General features: G+C 38.7%; 1 protein-coding gene across 3 annotated transcripts; it reads left to right on the forward strand.

The window, feature by feature from the left end:
• The first annotated feature begins 268 nt into the window (after positions 1-268).
• LOC139953283 (endosomal/lysosomal proton channel TMEM175-like) lies at positions 269-22,342 on the forward strand. 3 transcript variants are annotated; one of them, XM_071952763.1, is made up of 21 exons: positions 269-547; positions 3,084-3,431; positions 4,190-4,234; positions 4,969-5,063; positions 5,941-5,992; positions 7,145-7,180; positions 10,876-10,959; positions 11,947-12,018; positions 12,234-12,326; positions 13,394-13,472; positions 13,772-13,852; positions 14,478-14,532; positions 15,283-15,395; positions 16,219-16,253; positions 16,745-16,789; positions 17,383-17,445; positions 18,080-18,183; positions 18,880-18,960; positions 19,547-19,607; positions 20,035-20,094; positions 20,809-22,342. In XM_071952763.1, the coding sequence occupies exons 1-21, from the start codon at positions 545-547 to the stop codon at positions 20,920-20,922; spliced, it is 1,719 nt and encodes a 572-aa protein (XP_071808864.1). In that variant the 5' UTR covers positions 269-544; the 3' UTR covers positions 20,923-22,342. The 3 variants fall into 3 exon arrangements, with proteins under 3 accessions (XP_071808864.1, XP_071808863.1, XP_071808865.1); XM_071952762.1 differs by lacking the exon at positions 269-547 and adding an exon at positions 587-884; XM_071952764.1 differs by lacking the exon at positions 269-547 and adding an exon at positions 2,815-2,838.
• Positions 22,343-23,242: the final 900 nt, after the last annotated feature.

Consider the following 23,242-nt stretch of genomic DNA (forward strand, 5'->3'; position numbering starts at 1 on the left):
GCTGACCAATTGAGCAAAAAATGTCATAGGTTTGCTATTGTATGCATATGTTGGGATACACCAAGTGAGAATGCTTGTCTTTGGAATTTAAAAAGGTTGTCCACTGCCTTTAAATACTTCCACCTCAATTGATTTGGTAAAGTATAATGGCTGCAATTTGTTCCCTGTGGTTTTCAAGTGACCCAAGGTCAACTACCAGCCCAAAAGAATAACGGGAAACATGTACTTTGCCGCTTGTTTTGTGTGAGTGAGTCGTGTGTGACGAATTAACGTCGACAATGTATGCTCGCTCCTCCTTGACTGTTGGGTTGCTATTATCGTATTTGAAGAACGACCGTTATAATAAATTGTTAGTATACCATTAGATGGACCTTAATTCCTTTCTGACGTTCTACACAATCCTCTGTGACGTCACTCGTGCAGCTCATTGTTGTTTTTGTTGTGGGGACGAAAATGTCGGTTCGTCTGCTGGAAAACCAACAACGGAGGTAATAGGGAATTGTAACTGTTTCTGCAAGCCAGTGATCTAGAACTGCAGCTGAACATGGTAGGCAAACAATCTTGTTGTTTTAAATTACTACATGAGGCTGGACATGTTTTATAGAGGTCAATGTATATAGTCTTGCTTTCGAGTCGCATTGTTTTCAAATTTAAATATTTTGATGTAGTCGGGGCGAGTACATTACTTCGGTACTTTATTGTACATGGTGCAAATTGGGAGGTAGCTCCAACCCTTACTCTATGCTCCAACCATTGTGCTCCAACCGTCCCCTTAAAGACCCCGATGGATGGGAGCTCAAGGATCTGGCTGGGAGGGCATGATCCACCATAAGACAGTGGGAAAACGAATATTTGTAGAGCTGGAGAGGTGCTGGGATGATTTGGTATGTACATTTTGTGGTAGGATCGAGTACGGCTTGGAACCGGCCATGTTTGAAGTCACATTGGGTTGAATCGGTTCTTCCTCCACTGCACCATGGACCTCAATGCTTTTAATGGGTGCGTTCGATGTGCCTCCACGCGTTGATCCCGCGCGGTGCTCACTCGGGTGAGGCCCTGACAAATTAAGAGCTAATCGAACGATAACACTCGCTCTCTCGTTGTGACGTCATACACCTCGGGTCACCCCCAAGTGACCCACTCCACAAGCAGGGCACTGGGGGGCTGACCCGGGTGAGCCCCTGGAATAGCTATTTGAACGTACCGGGACAGACCGGGGTCGACCCAGAGAAGCTAAACGAACGCACCCTATATATGCCTTGCTTTATACCCTATATGCCTTGCTTTATACCTATATACCGCCATGCTTCTATAAAACTCTTACCCAAGCTGTCTTTAGTGAACCAGAAAGGGTCATACCTTCCTTGTTCTATGGTCATACCATGGAGGAAGATACAATTACAAAGCTCTTCCGAGAAAGGTGTTACTGTAAGTGTAAGTTATATAAGCACTCTGAAAGTCACGTTTTAATTTGTACCCGTATCATTATAAACCAATCAATCAATTACATTACACGTTCGTATAGTTTCCGAGTCCAAGCATGAAGCCATGCTTCTGTGATTCATTTATTACGAAGCTCTGGATGGCATTACTGTTTTGGGGGAAGAGACTGGAAGAATGTTTAGATGTTGCTTGATAGATCATGTGCTTTGATATGCTCCTGTGGAGAAGTTATCTGTGCCCCTTGAGTAGCAGCTGTGTGTTAAGTGCCTGGTGTTAGATTGCACGCAACCCGTGAATAGAAACGCGCAGCAGGTCTTGAATCGTAGACTTGGCTCCAAATCAGCGATCGTGGCTTTTATTTGCCTACCCATAGAGCATGCCTCCATGCATAGAGCAAAGACAAGAAATGGGTCTACCCGATAGTCAGGTGCCTGAAAAAGATCCCTCGTTGATCATAGAGATGGCGGCTAAGGGCATTTCATGGCTAATCTGCGGGAGAGTTGGCATGCTGGTAATAACCGCGATCTCAGACTTGAAATCAAGTCTACCTAAATCGCCTCGTGATAAACATGAAGCTTATGATATGAGACACCATCCATCGTTTAGCGTTGTTCATTGGTATTCATGACGTCACCAATCTTTGTGCTCAGCTGGAAATACGATGATGGATTCTGATTGGATAGCTGAGTATTTAGATTGCCCATGCTTGATATGTGCCAAGGGAACATCACTTGCGACTTAAAGTTCAATTAGTCGAGTTCAAAACACATTACGTCTACCCCACGCCACTTAGTACACACATCAGTTGAACTGTCCTTACTCTATGATAATACCATAGAGTACTGTCCTTACTCTATGATAATACCCGTCTCGTATGCAGTCACAATAATGTCTCACTGCGTGGGATCGTGGGATGAGCTATAAGCCATGATTAAAGGAACACGTTGCCTTGGATCGGTCGAGTTGGTCTTTGAAAAGCGTTTGTTATATTATGCGTAGAGTAGAAATTTAAGATGCTGAAAAAGTAGAACACAATGATCCACATAAACATGCCTCGAAATTGCACGGTTTTCCTTTTACCTCGTCGACTAACACGGTCGGCCATTTATGGGAGTCAAATTGTTGACTCCCATAAATGGCCGACCGTGTTAGTTCGCATAGTAAAATAAAAACCACGCAATTTCGAGGCAAACTTGTGTGGATCATTGTATTCTACTTTTAAATTATCTTTCCAACCATACGCATTTTATAGCAAAAGGCTACAAACGCTTTTTTATAGACCAACTCGTCAGATACAAGGCAACGTGTTCCTTTAAGCCATAGAGCAAGATAGGCTTACAGCATAGAGGAAGGACTTACAGCCAAGTGCAGTGTAGTGAGCGGTTAACTGATGGTGTAATGAAATTAGGAGTTTAGCTCAATGATTAACATCAGTGTTGAGCCGCAGTGTAAACTTACACACGCAACAGAGGTTGAAGTGTGACTTTTGATATTGCGCCATCCAAGGGTGTCACACTCAGCGGGAGCTTTTAATGGAAATGGTACATCAGGTCACCTCGGGGGCTTGGACAACTATCTCCACACTGGGATATTACTAGGTGCAGTGAATTCTCAACACTTGTTGTCTTTTATATTCTCAGCACTGTGGGTATAATATCATGGAGAAAGAAGAGGTGGAGGCAAATGGTGTTACCACCAAAGAGGAACCAGTTGGTGGTACCACCGCGAAAGAGGAAGCAGTGGATGTGAGCCCTGAATACGTGAATGAAACAAATGAAGACAATGTCATGAACACTGGGGGACATACTACCACCGAGGAAGATGAGATCGGCGAGGAAGACATCAATGGTTGTCATCAGACAGACGAGGAAGATCTTGGGTATATTGTAAGAAGTGAGAAGGAGTGGGCAAGACGACATCGTTTTATGTCAATTGATAGATTGAACATCTTCAGTGATGCTGTATTCGCAACTATCACTACTTTCATGGTTTGTTAACATTTTCTCTGTCATTTTGTTGCAAAAAGCAATGACAAGGTTTGATCTATGGTTATTGTCCGTGGGGTGGGTATGGACTGATAATAATACTCCTATTTAAAACTGTAACCATTCACTAGTTGATTAAAAGGCATTGCCGTCGATTTCACAGAGAGATAGGACTCGTCTTATCTCGAGTAACTTAGGATTAATCTTAAGGTCGTCCTAAGTCATAAGATAAATCCTATACGTTAGGAAGAGTTTTGTGAAACCGACGGCTGGACTCCTTTGATAACATTGTCAAAGACTAGTATTCTCACCTAGTGTATCCTATCATATGCCACAACAAAACAAATCGGTGACGATTTGGACTCATTGGTCATCGATGTTGCAAGAGAATAATGAAAGAAAACGCTACTTACAATTTGATGTGCTTTCAGATGCCTTAAAGAAACGTATTAAAGGGCTTCAGGCCTTAGGTGTCGGGAGAAAATAACGGGAAAACCCACCCTTGTTTCCACACGTTTCGCCGTGTCATGACATGTGTTTAAAATAAATCCGTAATTCTCGACATCGAGAATTGATATTGTTTTAATGTTTTCTCAAAAAGTAAAGCATTTCATGGAATCATATTTCAAGAGAAGTCTTTCACCAGTACATTCTGTAAACCCTGTAAGTTATATGTAAATCTGTGAACTTTTTTTTTCTGTACCGAAAGTGTCCAATGGCTTTAAACGATGAGTAATTGTTTTCATGTTGTTTTATAAAAGGTGGTGCCGTTAAAAGAGGAAGTACAGGGATATGAACCAACTGAGGTATGTGGTAAAAACTAAAATCATGATTTTAAGACAATTTTAAGATTGTAAAATTCCAACAGAAAAAGGGGTCCCGGGTGCCCATTCTCCTCCCTCAACACCCCCCACTTTTGAAAACTAGACTTTTTTATAGAAAATAACCATATTTGTTTACGTAGTAAATTCAACGTTTTGCCAAATCAGGCTGTAGTTATTTTTACGTCGGACGTCAGACTGTAACTGTTAGGACTAATGAATGGCTTAACAAGAGCGTTGAAAAGGGGCTTGTTGGAATGGAAAGAGGTTTTAAGTGCATCGTCAGAAGTCCCCCCCCCCCCCCCACCCTCCCTTTTTGCAAATTTGATGACCAATTACCGTCTCCGACAGGCGTTCCACAGTCGCGCCGAGTCAAATTATTTAGTTAAGTGCATGAAAAGTTCGACGTCTGAAACAGTTAGGAGCGACTGGGCGCGCTATAAGTCGAAAGGTCGACTGAGTGGTCGTCGGTCTTGTCATGAGCCGAACCTAATGTAAATGTTAGTTAAGATCGCCAGTCTAAAACCAAAATTTAACTGGGTCGACCCAGAGTCGCTCATAATCTATTGAGCGCCTGTCTGAACCGGGTGTATAATTTGTTGGGATACGCAAAGTGAAGATGTGTTTTTTGAAAATTACCAAAAGTACTTTCAAATACACTTTCTGATGTAGAAGGAATTTTTCATAATTAATGCTATGTGTTTTTTTGTTTAAATTAGAATTTATGGAGTAGTTTGCTCGCTGATTGGTACCGATTCTTAATATTCGTGATTTCGTTTTGGATAGTATCGGATCTTTGGCAGGACCATGTTTGGTGAGTTTAGACAAACAAGCGATACTTGCGTTACTTTCGACTCTTTATAATTTCGACTCCTGGAGTCGGTTATTCTGAAATAGCTTTTATACTAAAATTATAAACTACGAGTGTCACATCTTCTTTCAAGAAATCCCATATTGGTGCCTTCAGTAATTAATAAGGGAATCAATGTGTGGTGAAGAGGGTTTAATCCCAACGAGGATTGGTTCTTAAAGATTTTACCGAGACGTCAACACAACACCCCCTCCAGCCATGCAATGGTAGAGCCCTCCGCTGCCCTCGCGTAAACAACTCCTTATAAGGGAATGCTGTGCGCGTCGCGCGTATCGCGTGATGTGGCACCTGTTTCATCCGTTGCTCTCGGCCAATAGGAATGAAGAAGCTGTCTTATAAGAACAGGTGCAAGGTTGCGTGTCACCCTCATGAGTTAACACTTTTTGACGGTCATTAACGAAAGGTTTATGTACACCCACGTGACGCGCTCACCACCAGGAGTAGAGAAACTGTCTAGGGTATTTATGAATTGTGTATTACACGCACAAGAAGTTTTTATAAGCATCTATCAATCCACACAAATAGTATGCCTCGAAATTTCATGGGTTTCATACATGTCGTGAACTAACACGGCACGCCACAAGTTGTTTTACTCCATAAAATGGCCGACCGTGTTATTATAGTTTGCAAAGTACAAGGAAAACCACGCAATTTCGAGGAGTATATGTTTGCGTGGGTCATTATTATTCAACTTTTAAAACATCTTTCAACCATATCGACTTCATAACAAACGGTTTCAAAAGCTTTTCAAAGACCAACTCGCCCGATCCAAGGCAAAGACTCCCTTTAATAACTGACTGTTATACCTTCCGTTACACAGGATTTTACAGAACGTTGAACATGTTGGCGATATTGGACTCATATTGAATGTGGTGAGTAGGAAACTAAACCGGCCAACAAGGTTTTCCCGCCCAATTGCAACTAAACAAAATATTTGTTGTCATCTCTTTTTCTTTTCTTCTTTCTTTAAAGGATTTGAGTCCATAGATTTACATTAAACTCACAGGGTTTGAAGATAATGATAGTGGAAAGCTTCCCTTCAAATATTACCGCAGTAGTTTTTTACCGTGCTGTAGTTTTTGAGAAATTAGTAAAAACAATATCATGAAAATACGTTTGTTATTGTCTCATGAGACAAAAAATTATTTTCATGACATTGTTTTACTCATTTCACAAAAACTACAGCACCTCAGCGCGTAATATTTTCAGGGAAGCTTTCTACTATCCTTATCTTCAAACTGTGCAAGTTTAGTGTAAATCTGTGGATATTGTGTTTTTTTGTCCTTCAAAAGTTACATAGCCCTTTAAGAGAAATTGTGTAAAATATTTGTTGTTTATTAAAAGATGTTTAATTTGCATCGGGGACGAAGAATAACAAATTGGTTTTACCCTTATACACCGATGTGCGTTAGCACTGTTTGCTCAGTACTTTCCCGAGTTCTGTGAAGAAAAAAACCTAGGCATATTACTTAAGTGGGATAGCCAAATAAGAAAATTACCCATGTGGTCATCTATAGATATGGAGAGAAAGAAAGTTTCACGGTGTACACCATTACGCAACAAACTGAAAACTGCGCACATACAGGTTCAACCAGTTTCCCCTATTAACTAGCCTTGCTCAAGGCAGTCGAATTATTCAGTCCGAAAAAAGACTGCCGCTGTATAAAAACCCACTCGTATTCACTGTGCGTAAAACCCACCCGTATTCACTGTGCGTAACATCGCACGACACTATCCGCATGCGGAGGCCGTCAGGCAGTATTCGTGCGATGTGACAGTGTGTATACGGGTGGGTCATTCGGTGTGATCGCACACACCATGCACAGGGTATACGGCGGTGGGTTTACAGCTGCGTCTTTTCGGAGCGAATAATGCGACTGCCTTGAGCAAGGCTACCTATTAACTCGAGGCGGGTGTTGAAGGGAATGGATTCAGATTCATAAGAACATTAAACTGCATGGTGGCTCTTTTGTATTCATTGTTAGTAACCTTCTCTCATCTGTTATTTTTGTCCTCCACGGCAGATCTTTCTGATGATATGTTCACTTATTCCATTTTTGGTAAGTCTAACAATAGACTTGGTTTCAACCATCTTTGCAACCATTTTGAGCGACAGCTCAAGTAGTATTATTTCTGACTTTCAACTGAGGAATGACCTCGCCGCTGATAGGGGTCACGTCTTGTGGTTTCTTGCGGGTACCAATCAAAATGTACGATTGTTTTGTTAGTATAATGACATTAGATATTACATAACATGTACCGGGTGAGTTAAAACAAACTGCAATCATTTGGATTTGGAGCTATTTTTTAAGAACATCTTGAACAAATAAAAGTCCACCTTACTATTATGAAAGAATGGAGATGATTGATAAAGGCGTTCCAGAGATATGCTTATTTCAATCGGATGGCATTACAACATTTCTGTACAACTTCTTTGGGCAATGTGTGTTTCATTTAAAGGCAGTGGACACTATTGGTAAACTGTCAAATACTAGCCTTCTCACTTGGTGTATCTCATCATGTGCATAAAATAACAAACTTGAGAAAATTTGAACTCAATCGGTCGTCGAGGTTGCGAGATAATAATGAAAATAAAAAAAAATACCCTTGCCACACGAAGTCGTGTGCATTTAGCTGGTTGATTTCGAGACCTCAATTTCTAAACTTGAGGTCTCGAAACCAAATTCGTGGAAAATTACCTCTTTCTCGAAAACTACGTCACTTCAGAGGGAGCCGTTTCCCACAATGTTTTATACTATCAACCTCTCCCCATTACTCCTAAACAAGTGAAGTTTTATGCTAATAATTATTTTGAGTAATTACCAACAGTGTCCACTGCCTTTAAGGAGAGAAGGTGATTATGTCCTTTTTTAACTCCTAAATGATGAAACACTTGACCCAAAGTAGTTGGACAGAAACGTTTTATGCCATCTGATTGAAGAGCTATTATCTCGTGAATGCTTTTAATCAATCAACCCCATTCTTTCACCATCGTAAAGGTAAATCCATGACCTACTTTTGAAAATGGACTTTTATTTGTTCCAGATTGTTGGTGTTCTTAAAAAATAGCTCCCATCCAATGATTTTGATGTGTTCACTCACCCGGTATTCTATAGGTTAATGACGGTCATAAAACTGACAAACGCAATTCCTTGTGTTACATGTCTTTGCTTGCATTATAATTAAAATGGACGTCAAGATTGCTCCATGCAATAACTGTCAATAACAACGACAGTTTATTTATTAACCCTCTAGTCCCTGCACCGCCCGAGTTTGCCGAAATAATTTTGTTTTTCTTTTCAAGATTCATGCAGTAACTTTACTGAAATCGTAGTTCAAATTTTTTAAAGATAGCCAAGGCTTATTATTTATAATTAAACGCACAATTTTTGACCCTTTCGGTAATATTTGTACAAGTCCTCATTGGGGAACAATAAAAAAAACCTACGGTAATATTTATGGCGATTATTTTGGTATAATGATAAAATGGATACAATAGCTTTTCAAGGCTTTTATCTGGCTCAATGCTGTATATTTGCGAAGGCATAAGTTTTCGACAATATCACCATGAATGATAAATACAGTTTCCTTTGTGTTTACTAATAAGCGTTTTGTTGGGTAAGTGCTAAATTATTTCATCATCATTAGCTTCGTCAAGTAAACTGTGAAGAGACAAATTAATAATGATCTATAAATAACTAGATGGATTCACCAATGCGTAGGCATACTATTGACTACCTAGTTTTATTTTGATGTTTCTTATTTTCTACAAACAAAAGCTATAGCGAGGTTTCCTCCTACCGCATAATAATAAGTGTATCGCTTTAGGTGGCTGGGGCGGTCCAGTGGCTAAATGGTTAAAGTCTGGGCTCTGCTTATTTAATGCATTAAGCTGAACCATTTGCAACATTAAGGGCAAATTTCATGATGGTTTGTGCATAACATAAACTATTATTTTATAAGTCAATAAAAACGCCGTATCAAAGCGGTGCAGTGTAATTATTACCCTTCATTGCCGGTACCGCCCGAGTTTTCTGAAAATGTAATTGAGTTTTAAAGATTCTTCCAGTAAATGATTGGAAACACATCAATAGTATCTTTAATCTGCGGAGCAATGCTCATACTGTTAAATGCCAAGGCTTTAGTTTTCGATAGTATCATCATGATAAAAAACATATCTAATGAGTCTAATCAACACACCTTGTGTTGCCATCAATCATCATCTGTTACATAATAACGTGTAATGACATGATGAAGTAAAGCTCAGACAAAATTTAAATAAATATGTTACGCGTTCTGTCTTTTTGGAAAAAAGAACGGATTTTTATTATTCATTGTATTTTTCTCAAGTGGCCGCATAACATATTTTATCAAGATTGCTTTTCGTCTGAGGTCGTTAAAATGTCTTCTTTCCACAGCTTCTTGTGAACTTTTACTTGGTGGTATGTAGTAAAGAAATTGGTCTCATACTTCAAGAACATATCTTCACAACACCTTGCAGGAAATTACATATTGTTGAGGCGCCTTGTGTGTCATTATCATATACAGATATAGAATTATAATAACCAGATCGGCCGCGCGTACATACGCGCCATTGCCTGTGTAGAACCATAGATATAGAATATAATACCTAGATCGGCCGCGCGTACATACGCGCCCTAAACCGTACTCAAACATTTCTAGTTTTTAATGGACGCGCTAAAAAGTCACGTGCTGGTGGCAACGCGCAGAAAATGAACATGAGAGATATAGGCCTTTACCACACACTATGGACGCGCTAAAAGTCACGTGCTGGTGGAAGATACACGTTGGAGATAGGCTTATGGCTGCCCCCATGACAGAACCCGCGTATGTACGCGCGGCCGATCTAGTTATTTAACTATATATCTATGTGTAGAACAAGTTTTGGTTCGCCATGGACGGACGCGGTAAAAAATTCACGTTCGAAAAGCGACGCGCGAAAATGAACACGAGAGATAGGCCTTTGACGCGCTAAATTTCACGTGCTGACGGCAAAAAGTCACGTGCTGACGGCAACGCACAGAAAAATATACACGGGAGATAGGCCATGGCGGCCCCCATGCAAGAACCCGCGTATGTACGCGCGGCCGATCTAGTGGTTCTATTCTTGATCTAATGGTCATTATGTGACGGATTTGCGCGCTCAAATTCTTGCATAGATTCATTGGGAACCCCATTTAAAGGATTCGGGTACTTTTTCAAAATGTCTACAGATTTACATTAAACTTACAGGGTTTAAAGATAATGATAGTGGAAAGCTTCCCTTCAAATATTACTAACTAAGGTTGTGTAGTTTTTGAAAAATGAGTAAAACAAGTCAAAAAATAGTTTTGGTCTCATGAGACCAAAACTATTTTAGCGTGTAAAATCCTCTTAACCGGTTATGATATTATACCAAAACCATAGCATAACTGGTTTTAAACGTATTAAAATACGTTTTTACATGCTAAAACTGAGACGAAAATTATTACTTTTACTCATTTCTCAAAAACTACAGCACCTCAGTAAGTAAAATTTCAAGGGAAGCTTTCTACTATCATAATCTTCAAACTGTGTAAGTTTAATGTATATCTGTGGACATTGTGTTTTTTGTTAGGAAAAAGTACATATACCCTTTTGCTCTCAATTTTTTCACAAATTTATTGAAATGGGTAAAATATCTTTATACTGAGAAAAAAGTTTTATATCAGAAACCTTAATTCATATTAATATGTGTTTGTTTCCATTGAAACAGGCGGTCATCATGGGGAATTACTACCAATATGCTTTGTCAGCACAGCTATGCGGAAGCTGCATTTTACTGCTGACCTTACTGCGGGTAAGTTGGATTTAACCATTTAGCCACTGGACCGCCCCCAGCCGCCTATCGATATGCTGTAGTGGTAGGAGGAAACCTTGCTAGCTTGTGTTTGTAGAAAAAAAAAGAAACATCAAAAGAATCCTCGATAGTCATTATTAAGCTAATGAAGCTAATGATGGTGAAATAATTTAGCTCTTACCCCAACAAGACGCTCATTAGTAAACACAAAGAAAACTGTATTTATTCATCATTCATGATAATATTGTCGAAAACTCACGCCTTCGCATTTAATCAGTATAATCATTGAGTCAGATAAAAGCCTTGAAAAGCTATTGTGTCCATTTTATCCTTACAAACAAATATTCGCCATAAAAATTACCGTAGCCGTTTAACGAGAGACATGTATTTGTTCTCATGCGAACTTGTACTTTTATACAAATATCAAGGTTCAAATTGTGCATAAAAAATAAGCTGTGGTTATCTTTTAAAATTTGAACTACGATTCCAGTAATTAACTGCAAGAATCTTGAAGTATTAGTTTTCAGCAAATTTGGGCGGTGCAGGGACTAGAGGGTTAAAGTAGGTTTCCCAGAGATAATTTTATCAAAAAGTAACTCAGTTCCATTTTCAATTTTAGACATATTCCCTGTTTTCACAGTTTTTTGTGTAGTTTTTTTTTACGCAAGTGTTGGACGCCAAGTGGGAATACTGGTCTTTGGTCTTTACCATAGGTGTCCACACAGTGCCTTTAAAAGACACCCTTAACACGAACAGCAAGCAATTACAAGAAGTTGCTGTAACAAAAACATATTTTATTAACTGCAGAAAGTGTACTGTTTCAGGTAGATGCTTAGGTTAAAAAAAATAATGATCAATAAGCACTTCAGCTGCCCATGGTGCATTAAACAATATTGCTTTCCACAATCAACCATAGCAGTGCTGAATTCGTTTCTGTCATAAAATCAAAACATTGATTATTTTATTTTATATTGTTTTTATCCACAGGGCCTCATGATTATTTTTGCATTCCGAGGGGAAAAAATGCTTTCAGGTGAATTTGTCGAAGGAGGGACAAAGGTCAGTGGAATAATTTCATATTTTTTGTTGGTATTCCAAAAATTAAAACACATACCACTGTTAGTCGATTTTTGTGTATGTCTCGTTTCGTGGTTCTGGAAAGAGCCGTTGGTTTCGATTTGACGTTTCGATCAATATGCTCTGATCGTCTTCTTTGCAGAAAGATATTTTTAAAAGTGTTATTTTGTTGCTTTTTTTTTTATTTTCCTGTTCAGCTTCAGCTTCGAGACGAGCTTCTCATAATAACTGGCCTGAAGGTTCTTCTGTGTGTTTTGTCTATAGGGATAGCTGAGGTCAACGTTCCAGCGGTGAGTGACTAGGATCAGATCAAATAAATTCAATAAACACTTATATTGGTAATTACTCAAAATAATTATAAGCATTAAAAAACTTACTTGGTAACGAGTAATGGAGAGAGGTTGATAGTATAAAACATTGTGAGAAACTGCCCCCTCTGAAGTAACGTAGTTTTCGAAAAAGAAGGAATTTTTTACTAAAAATATTTGAATTTGATTTGTCCAGACCTCAGAATTAGATTTTGAGGTCCCGAAATCAAGCACCTGAAAGCACACAACCTCGTGTGACAAGGTTGATTTTACTTTCATTATTATCTGACTCGCAACTTCGACGACCATTTGAGCTCAAATTCATTCACAGGTTTGTTTTTCATGCATGTTGAGATACACCAAGTGAGAAAACTGGTCTTTGACAATTAACAAGTGTTCAGTGTCTTTAAAGCCATTATACACTTTCGGTAAACAGCATTGTCCAAGTCCCACACTTCATGTATCACAACTTCTATATCAAATAACAAATCTGTGAAAATTTAAGCTCAATCGGTCATCGGAGTCGGGAGAAAATAACGGGAAAACCCACCCCGTTTGTTTGCCGCACTTTTTGCCGTGTCATGACATGTATTTAAAATAAATCCGTAATTCTCCTATCGAGAATTTATATTGTTTTAATGTTTTCTCAAAAAGTAAAGCATTTCATGGAATAATATTTCAAAAGAAGTCTTTCACCACTACCTAATCTGTAAACCCTGTAAATTATTTGTAAATCTGTGAACTTTTTTTTTCTGTACCGAAAGTGTATAAATAAGCCATTTGCGAGTTAGATTTGAATAATGTCTGCTACAATGACTTGCTTAGTCACAATGCACTGCTTACATTTGAATTCCTCAGACTACATGGAAAGTTGCAATGTCAAACGGTTTGGGGCAATATTAGTAACTTGTTTACAGAAATCGGTCGCAAAAAATTGTAATTCTTGGCAGATAGGGCAGTTCGTGGTACGAGCGATTATGCTTAATCCCATACCTCGTTGGTTGATTACGTTTATTTATTTATTTTGTCTGTATATTTATTTGTTTCAGGCCTTGGTGTTACTAGTACTTACCATGTTTGCAGATTGGGTGTGTATTATAGCCATTGGACTCTACAGAAAATGGAGAGGTGCGTGTTGAGTTTGTTTACTGGGATATATTTTTAGAAAATAGAAGTAGCTTTTGCAAACTGTTTACCACCCAAAAGGACTATGGTGTTAACGCAAGTAAGCCCCGTGTTTACATGCCTGCCCGTGGATCTCATACTGTCACTCTTTTGTTTGTACTTTTGCAAGAGCCCCCACTGATTTTGTACACGTTTTCCAGTATATGACATTTCCCGAACCGTGGTCTCTAACCTTTTGTCACATTGTCTCCAGACATGATGGGACGTTGCAAACAAAATGGGTTGTTTTTGTTTTCTTGCAGACAGTTCATTCAACACAGATCTCAGCAGTCATTTATCCCGTCGACTCGTCTTGGAAAATATTGACATGGATCGAACACAGAGTAAGTTTTCTGAGCTGATGTCTCTTCTTTGTTTATTACATAATGGGCCAAATAATGTAGCTGAACGGTTAGCAATTTTTTTTGCAGTACTGCAGCAGAAATAAAATTGCTTAAGCGTAAATCTATCTCACATAGCGGTTGCTAGCTTAAGCACGTAACGAACTGCGCGCGCAACATTTTAGATCGTTTGCAAAAAGAAGAAAGTTCTGACAAAATGGCGGGCGAAATAAATATGCAGAGTGGCGATGAAAAACAAATCATCACTTTCTCTGTCTGATATGTATTATTAATAATCGTTCAAATCGCCCCTTGCAAGGTTTACACACTAACTTTAGAGTAAACAACAGAAGATATATTGTACAACATTTCTGAAACATTTTAGACAACAACACATGGTCGTTACTAATTTGCTCTATGATTATATAAGAACAATGGGAGAATTTTGGGACGCTTGGTGGCAGCAGACTTACTATGTAAAATCCATTGTTCTCGGTCATTTGTGCATCGCTCAAAACTACATAAAAAATGAAAATTTACCTGGTAAGGCTGCCACCTAGCGTCCCAAAGTCTCCTATATAAGTGTCAATATTGGTTTGAATTTATGATTATTTGCTTTATTTCTCAGCTTTTACAGATGGAATTTTCATCATCGTGGCCACACTGATTATACTTGATATCACGTACGTAAAACTTGGTTTGTTTTTGATTAGTTCAGCCAAAGAGCATTGACCTAGACTCGATTCAAGTCCCGTTCTTGTATGATAGGTCCCGAGGCGTATATCGCGCCAACTAGAACAACCGATATAGCAGTGCGCACTCACCGTCAAAATTGTGGTCAATCTTTGGCGATGGCAAGGCACGGTATTGGAACTTGAGTCAAGTATATCTAGCACGGACCGGGCTCATAGTTCAACAAACTATGTCTATACATCTTTGGTTAACCATCACTGCATACATCACCTCCAGAAAGCGCGGGAAAGCTTGAGTCAGGTTTTGGATAGTATTCATCCTGCAATAGGAAACGCATAGATGTTAAACAGAGAGCCAGATACCCTCTCTGTGTCGTCTCTTTGGAACTCCTTGTCTGTTTCACCTCCATCCTTCAATCTTGACTGATTCAAATATAAGAGAAAGATCAATACCTCCAGAGCCCCAAGTCATTTTCATTTCAATTTCATCTCCTGAGCCCAAGAGTGGCTTTTAGCTGCTGTGCCGTACTTGCATTTTCGGATAATAAAACACTTTAATTGGGACAACAGGAGACTTCCCAACGCTAGGTGGCAGCAGACATACCGGGTAAATTTCCATTGTTTTCGTAGTTTTCAAAACATGGATTTACCCGGTAAGTCTGCTGCCCTCTATCGTCTCAGAAAGTCTTTCATTGGCTGAATTGCTGTATTAATTACTTTATTATTATTTTTGCGATCTAGTACGGATTCCTTAATGGACGGCGAAGACGATGTGGATGAGAATAGTTTACTGGAGACTCTTCAGAAAAACAAGGAACCCATCCTATCCTATCTCTCAACCTTTCTGACTATTGGTAAGAAAAGCTTTCAATGCCAGTGTCCTAATGTAATCAGAGAAATCGTTCTCAAATTAGTTGGCAGCCATTTTCCCTCAAGTCAAGTCGGGTCAAGTTCGAGTCTTTTTTTCCTTAAATGCAGTGGACACTATTGGTAATTACTCAAAATAATAATTAGCGTAAAACCTTATTTAGTAACAAGTAATGGGGAGAGGTTGGTAGTATAAAACATTGTGAGAAACAGCTCCCTCTGAAGTGCCATAGTCTTCGAGAAAGAAGTATTTTTCCACGAATTTGATTTCGAGACCTCAAGTGTAGAACTTGAGGTCTCGAAATCAACTATCTAAAAGCACACAACTTCGTGTGACAAGGGTGTTTTTCTTTCATTATTATCTCGCAACTTCGAAGACCGATTGAGTTCAAATTTTCACCGGTTTGTTATTTTATGCATAAATTGAGATACACCAAGTGGGAAGACTGGTGTTTGACAATTACCAGAGGTCTCAAGTGTCTTTAACGCGTCATAGACAAGGAGATGTTTAGAAATGAACGCAGAGATACGTTCATAATGAGCGTTCATTTTTAGAGGGAAGTCATCGCAAGTCAGTGAAATTGGCAACTCGAGGCTAACTCAAAGTCACTGACTCGACTCAACAAAACCTGGAGAGGGGGTTGAGGAAACCCAATCTTGTTTCTCTTGACCGCGGCAGTTCGCTCTCATGGTATCCATGGAACTGACATTTCACTTTTCCCTATTATCGCCACTTCGTACCCCACGGCTAAATATCATATTATGTCTCTCTAAAGTAAACATTTCCTTCTTTGTTTTTTTCCTATCCAGGTATGATCTGGTATATCAATTACTCAATATTTTACGTAAGTGAATTTGATATTTCAGATATGATTTTACTAAACGTAAATCAACAGTGCTTCTTTGTATTTGTTGATACCCTTTTTTTTACCGTTCGTTTGTTTTAATCCCATATTAATGTAGATGTGTACAATTAAACTTACGTGTAGGCCTACAAACTTCATTTTAAAAAAAATGGTCGAGTCTTTCTTAGATATCAGGCAGAATTATCCGTAACTGGACTACCCAATATGAGAAGCGTTACTTCAGTAACACTTCTTATTTCCAAATGTGTGTGCATAAAAACTGGCCTCCTTTTATACAACCATTTTACTTCAAAGTGAATTGTTTATCAAGTTGCTTTATACTATCAAAAGCTACCGTGGGCTACTGCAACCCAACAGTTTCGCATTATCATTAATAGTACTAAGTAAATACCAGACTTATATATTATTTCCTGTGAAATTAGTCACCTATTTATAAAATAATTGTTTTGTTTTTTCCGTCCATATTTCAGTATTTACAAAGACTAAGCCGGCTTCTGCTTTTCCTCAACCGAATGGTAAGAAAGCTTTCTATGATTTCTAATGTTCTAACTTTCACTCTAAGAAGGGTTATGCTATAATACAACTACAACACATCAGTGGCCTGACGTTCCTAGCCAAACAGCGTCATAAGTGAAGGGATATAAGAGAAATCAAATATGTGGTTTTTCGTTCTCGACCAATACAAACTCACAATTTAACTGCCGTCACGGCTGTTTAGTATAACAATGTCGACGTTAAGCTGCACGCTACGCGAGCAATACGTGAACGTCAACATTTGTGTTGTTTCTGATCGGTGACGTCACCACTTTGGGCTTACTTCATGCTCACGTATGACGTCTGCACGTACGAATTATGCCGTGGAAAATAGTAACTTCACGTATGACGTCTGCACGTACGAACCATGCCGTGGAAAATACTAACTTCACGTATGCTAAAAACGTGAGATTTTAACGACATAATTTTCTGACGTTCACGTTCACGTTCACGCGGAACGTGCAGCTTAACCTCCCTATTGACTGACAATTCCTGTGAACTCTTTTTATTGGTGTTAGGCCTTTATCAATTTGCAAAAACTATTATTTACTTGTATTATTGTTGATTTTTACAGTCGCTTTTATTCGTCAGTGTCCTTCCTCTTGGTTTTCAGCTAATCTCAGTGTTTTCAGTTGATGTAAGTATGAAGACTATGAAACAGACAATTAAACTAAAAGTCACAGTAACTATCACTTAGATAATTTGTGGTGTCTTCCTCGGCGGTAAGATCGCCACACACTCAAACCCCCGTGTTTCTAATCAGCAGAGTGTTGGTTTGAGTCCTGGTCGTGACACGTGTGCTTTATTTAGCAAGATACATGACCATGATTGCTTCGTCCTTCGGATGGAGGCGTTAAGCCGTTGGTCCCGTGTGTTGTGTAACGCACGTAAAAAAACTGCACTTATCGAGGGGTCAGATGTGTCAAACAAAATTACTACTACACGACAGACTGTTCAGGATTGTTTGTTGTACTAGTCAATGTGGGAATTCCCTTTGAGCAGCGGACCAGTCTAGTATGTAAAAAACTCCAGCGGGTGAACGACCATCATGCAATGGCTCGTTAATATTTTAATTATGTTTCGTGTATTCTCTTGGAAGTCGGGGAAGTTGGATTTCAACTTTGATACGCAGAGTAATTTACATTCAGTTTATTGGTTGCTACCTGACAGTGTATATGCACGAAGGGTTAGGTTAACTTTGAGGTTGTTCTTTTACTTTGTATACAGTTTACTTTTTTAATGACAGTCTTTATCAATGAATGTCGTTATAGGAAGCTGACAGGAATGAGAACAATGCAGTTCGGTTTCACTGTGTTCTCATTTTCTTCGCAACTGCCTTCCAGGTCGTCTTTTGGTTAGTCGCACATTGGAGACGGTAAGATTCATTAACTTCTTAAAAATACTCTCATTTCATTTCATTTTATAGTCTGGTTAGGACTCCAAAAGGACTCTCTGAAAAGCGAACTAAATTAATGTATTAGCCCAGAACCCAAATGGATAGAAGACTGGGAACGAAGTTTCAGTTATAGATGTGGGAGGGAAAACCCCACCAGACACGTGTTCCAGGCGAAACCATGAACCTTGACTGGTCCCCTCTCTTATATCCGCAAGGATAAAGACTGGTGCTTGTTTTTCAGAACCAGGGAATCTGACTCTCTACGCACATTCACGAAGTGTATCAAACATTATTTATACCCAACCTGATGCGCTGCGTTCTTGACGTAGTGACGCTTTACAAAATGCCTTGTATATTGTATTTCACTGGATACAACCATTTCATTGGATAAACGTGCAGTGACGTAACCTTTCTAAGTCTATTTTTGTATTGTTCTGATGTGACGTGTCGCGCCACGGCAAATGCACTTGCTGTCGTCTGCATTTGAAACTAGGTGATATGTGAAGATGTCCGGGTCTAAGCCATGCTAAATGCCACTCTCTGGCGTTATTTAACGAGCCTCGAAATGTGACGTCAGACGTCAGGCAAGGGGGAAACCCATGCAGTAGGGACTGAACCTACGCAATCCGCATGAGGGCGACATTTTAACATGTTCTCTTCCATTAATTTTGACAGGGATAAACATTTTTCGTCGAAGTATCATGGAATGCATAAAATGCGAATGTTGTGTCTCTTGCTGATATATCCGTCAATGAGGTATGAACAAATTCATAAAATAAATTTGTTTTAAAAATAAACATGTGTATTAAAATTATAGGTTTTCTCGGTCATTTTAACAGAAATGCAATTAACACCAGCTCATTTAAATTCGTATAAAAATGAATGCTTACCATGCTGAGACACTAATTTGAGACTGATTTGTATGCTTCGTGATTTAGTTTATTATCACTGATCAGCCATCTTGGATGGAATAGAAACTAAGTCATTATAATCAATAGAGGGCGGTACAACAACTCTGCAAGCAGAGCTGTGTCTACAAATAGTTTCAATTCACTTCAGTTTCACCTGTTAAGAGTTCAGAATCATTGATAAATTTCGTTAAAAGCAAGTAGCAACAGTCAACCATTCAATCTAATCAAGTGTAAAATATGAACAAAAAATAGTAGAAACTCAAATTAACCATGGTTAAACTAGAAATGCATGCCTACAGATGAAACAGCTCAGTGGTAGAGCGACGTCCATAAAACTCTGAGTTGTTGGTTCCAACCTCGTTGTGGCCAATATTTTTTTTTTTTTTTTTTTTACTACATCATCATGGCTGCTTCGCACTGATTTTTTTCAGCTTGATGCTGTTCTGTGCTTCTTTCATTGATAGAGTCTTCGAAGCAAATGTCATCCATTTGGTGAGTACTACACAGTGCCCTTTTATGAAGTCACAAGACCCCAACAGCACCCTCACTTGTTTAAATGAAGGCCTATCATTGGTTAAGAGTTGTACATTCACTTGGTTGAACACTACATTCATCTTTTGGAACTGAGAACAAAATGAGATACACATAATACTGAAACCACAATGTGGACTACACGTGTAACGTTCACACAGTGTTTTTACCGTGTTGATAAACAGCATTGTCACTAAGTTTCCAGGATGGATTTCACAATGAATAAAGACTAGTATTAGTGTTATCTTTCCCCCTCTCCCCTTTTTACCGTGTTGGGAAATAGCATTGTCACTAAGTTTCCAGGATGGATTTCACAATGAATAGAGACTAGTGTTAGTGTTATCTTTTCCCCTCTAACTTTGCCCTTTTTGTGTATGTATTTCTTCAGGCGGAATTACTGGTACCCGTTGCATTCATCTTGCTGAAATTTGCATTCGAATTAACATTGGTAAGCATTCTTCATCTCCGTATCTATACCTCTAGCCTTACTACTTTTATTTACTCTTTATTTTTGTTTAACAACAAATGTTGAGCCGCTATTGTTGATGGTTAGCTAGTTATATCATTACGCTGTTAGGCATAGTTAGTTAGTTAGTTAGTTAGTTAGTTAGTTAATTAGTTTTGTTAGTAAGTAAGTGGTAGCCATCATCCCGAGCTTCATGTTATCGTCGAGCCAACGTGGTGTCAGGGCCCATTTTCATAGAGCTGCTATAGAGCTGCTAAGCATGAAAATTTGCTTAGCATGAAACTTCTTCCTTGATAAAAACAGGATTACCAACCAAATTTCTATTTGTTGCATTTTGCATGTTACTGGTATTCAGCTGTTGTTTGCTTATCCTGAAAATCCCGTGGATATTTGGCTGTTAATTCTGTTTTCATCAAGGAAGAAATTTCATTCTAAGCAAATTTGTATGTTTAGCCGCTCTATGAAACCTGAAATCCCGTGGATATTTGGCTGTTAATCCTGTTTTTATCAAGGAAGAAATTTTATTCTAAGCAAATTGTTATGCTTAGCAGCTCTATGAAATTGGGCCCAGGTCTTCCTCTGAGTCTGCTTCCTGCAATGTGACATTCAAGAAGAATTCGGGGTATCGGTCATTGCCCATTCATTTAACTTGACCACTATAATTAGAAGCTTGTTTGTGTCTTTATTTCTCAACAGCACTTAAGGCGGAGTCACCGTAAGCCAGGAGTTTCTAACTTGAGTATGGAACTAACGGAAACGCAAAATGGCAAGAATAATTTAGGAGTCAGTCACCCGGGCCCAATTTCCTAATACATGTAGGCCGCCGTTTTGTGCTTACGGGTTCTCCCTCAACAAGGGTAAAATGATGCTGGCTAACCCGCGTTTAAGCACACCAGTGACGTAACAATACATTGTGAATGTTCCGCTATAACTTGTTGAAATGCGTTTATGCTTACGCATATTATTTCTGCTACAATGATGAAATTTGGCCCATATGAATACCACAATAGGTGACCAGCAAGGTGATGACTGACCAGGGGCCAATTTCATGGAGCTGCTTAAGCAAAACAATTTTGCTTAAGCACGAAAATAGCTGGCTTATTTTACACATGTTACTGGCCAAAACTTCATGCCATATACATTGCTTATGACTAGTATTTAGCTGTTGTTTACTTAGCATAACAATTGAGTGGAGTCTTGGCCGGTAATCTGATTTTACTAAGCAATTAATTTTTTGCTTAAGCAACATTTTTTGCTTAAGCAGCTCTATGAAATTGGGCCCAGTCATAATTCAGATCTGCTTGAAACTTTAATGGATTATACAGGGTATGTAGAGCTGATTAAACAGTCGCAGACAATCTTTAGGTTTCGTGAATCCCGGGTTTAAAAAAAAAGATTATCCATAAAATCCATGAAATAATAAAGCTGTGTGAGTTCAGGGTCAGGCTAATCCGGTGTGCGACTAAGGAGACAATACTTAGGAAAAATAATTGTTAGCATAAAAACTTACTTGGTAACAAGCAATGAGAGCTGTTGATAGGATAAACATGGTGAGAAACGGCTCCATCTGAAGTAACGTAGTTTTTGAGAAAAGGGCATTTTCTCACTCAATATAAGACTTCAGACCTGTAGCCGATTTAGGCATCTGAAAGCACAAAACAATTAGTGCAGCAAGTGTGTGTTTTCTTTCATTATTATTTCGCAACTTCGATGTCCATTGAGCTCAAATTTTCACAGATTTGTTATTTTATGTATAATGTTGAGATACACTAAGTGAGAAGACTGGTCTTTGACAATTACCAATAGTGTCCACTGCCTTCAATCTTTACCTTGGGTGTTTTATATATAACACTTGGACCTTAATCTTGACCTTGGCCTTACCTCTTATATACTCTGTTCCCAGTCATAAACACACTTCAAGCGGGGTTTTTTTACAATGTGGTTTTGTAAGTATCTGATATCGCACAATCACTAGGAATTTTATGTGAAACTCTCCTCAATGGACCATTAAAAATACCTGTGTTCGTTTAAAGTCAGTATATTTGGTAGAATAAACAATTTTGTATATCTATTTTCAACAGAGTTCATTATACTGCACTGAAGTAAATCATTACTCATGTTTTATAGGGTCATAACAAAAAAATGGTCCGGACAATATTCATCGTTTAACTCAAAAAGTGGCATTATTATTCCGACGGCACCATTGGTAGGTCAAGTTAATTTAGAAGTTTATGCTGCAATTAAAAAAAAAAAAGAAGTAAAATAGCCCTATTTGGTCTATGGTAGTTGGCGGAGTGAATTAAAAAGTTTTGGAAAGGGGGGGGGGGGCTACAAAGGCAAACGAAAGCTCGCTGGGAAAAAAAATCAATATTTCTGCCAGCCTTAGAAAGAAATTGACGCCATATTGGATACCTTCATCTATAGGCTAGGTCTTACACTTACAGTTAAAGTTAGCCAGGTAGCGTCTTAAAAATGGAAGTGGTAATAGATTTTGGTGATGTAGCAAACAACACACGGACAGAGGAGCAGAGGCAAGCCAAACAAGACATACATCAACCAACTATGTAAGGAATCGAACATGGCACAATTTTTATAAAGCCTGTAAGCACAGAAACTTACTAAGCACAGATCAAATAAAATATTGCTTCAGAAATAGGTTCCAATCCAACATTCCATCAAATTATACTGTTGCCAGTGGCCCACTCATTTCTTGCTCACCAAATAATATTTTCTCAGCAGCATTTTCTGTTAAACAGCTTTATGAAATTGAACCCTGACCTGTGAGGACGTATTATGAACATTTTTGGAAAGCCAATGGGCAAAAATGTCCGATTGATTTAACTTTTGGAACGCAGACTTTTGGAACGCAGGTGGCAAGCAAGAGTAGTTTAAACATAGGCCCTATTGGACAGTGTGAAAAAAAAGAGGTCAAAGTTACATGTAAAAGTTGATATAGCATGCTGTACTCGAGACAAACATCAGCCATGTATCTCTTGAAGTACTAGCATTGTTATTCATATATCTTGCCCGATTTGGGGGCAAAGGGCACCCCCCCCCCAAAAAAAAAAAAAAAAAAAAAATAATAATAATAATAATAATAATCCATAATGTTACACATTAGAGTTTCCTC

Source organism: Asterias amurensis, chromosome 21 (genome assembly GCF_032118995.1).
Source record: "Asterias amurensis chromosome 21, ASM3211899v1".
Lineage (NCBI taxonomy): Eukaryota > Metazoa > Echinodermata > Asteroidea > Forcipulatida > Asteriidae > Asterias > Asterias amurensis.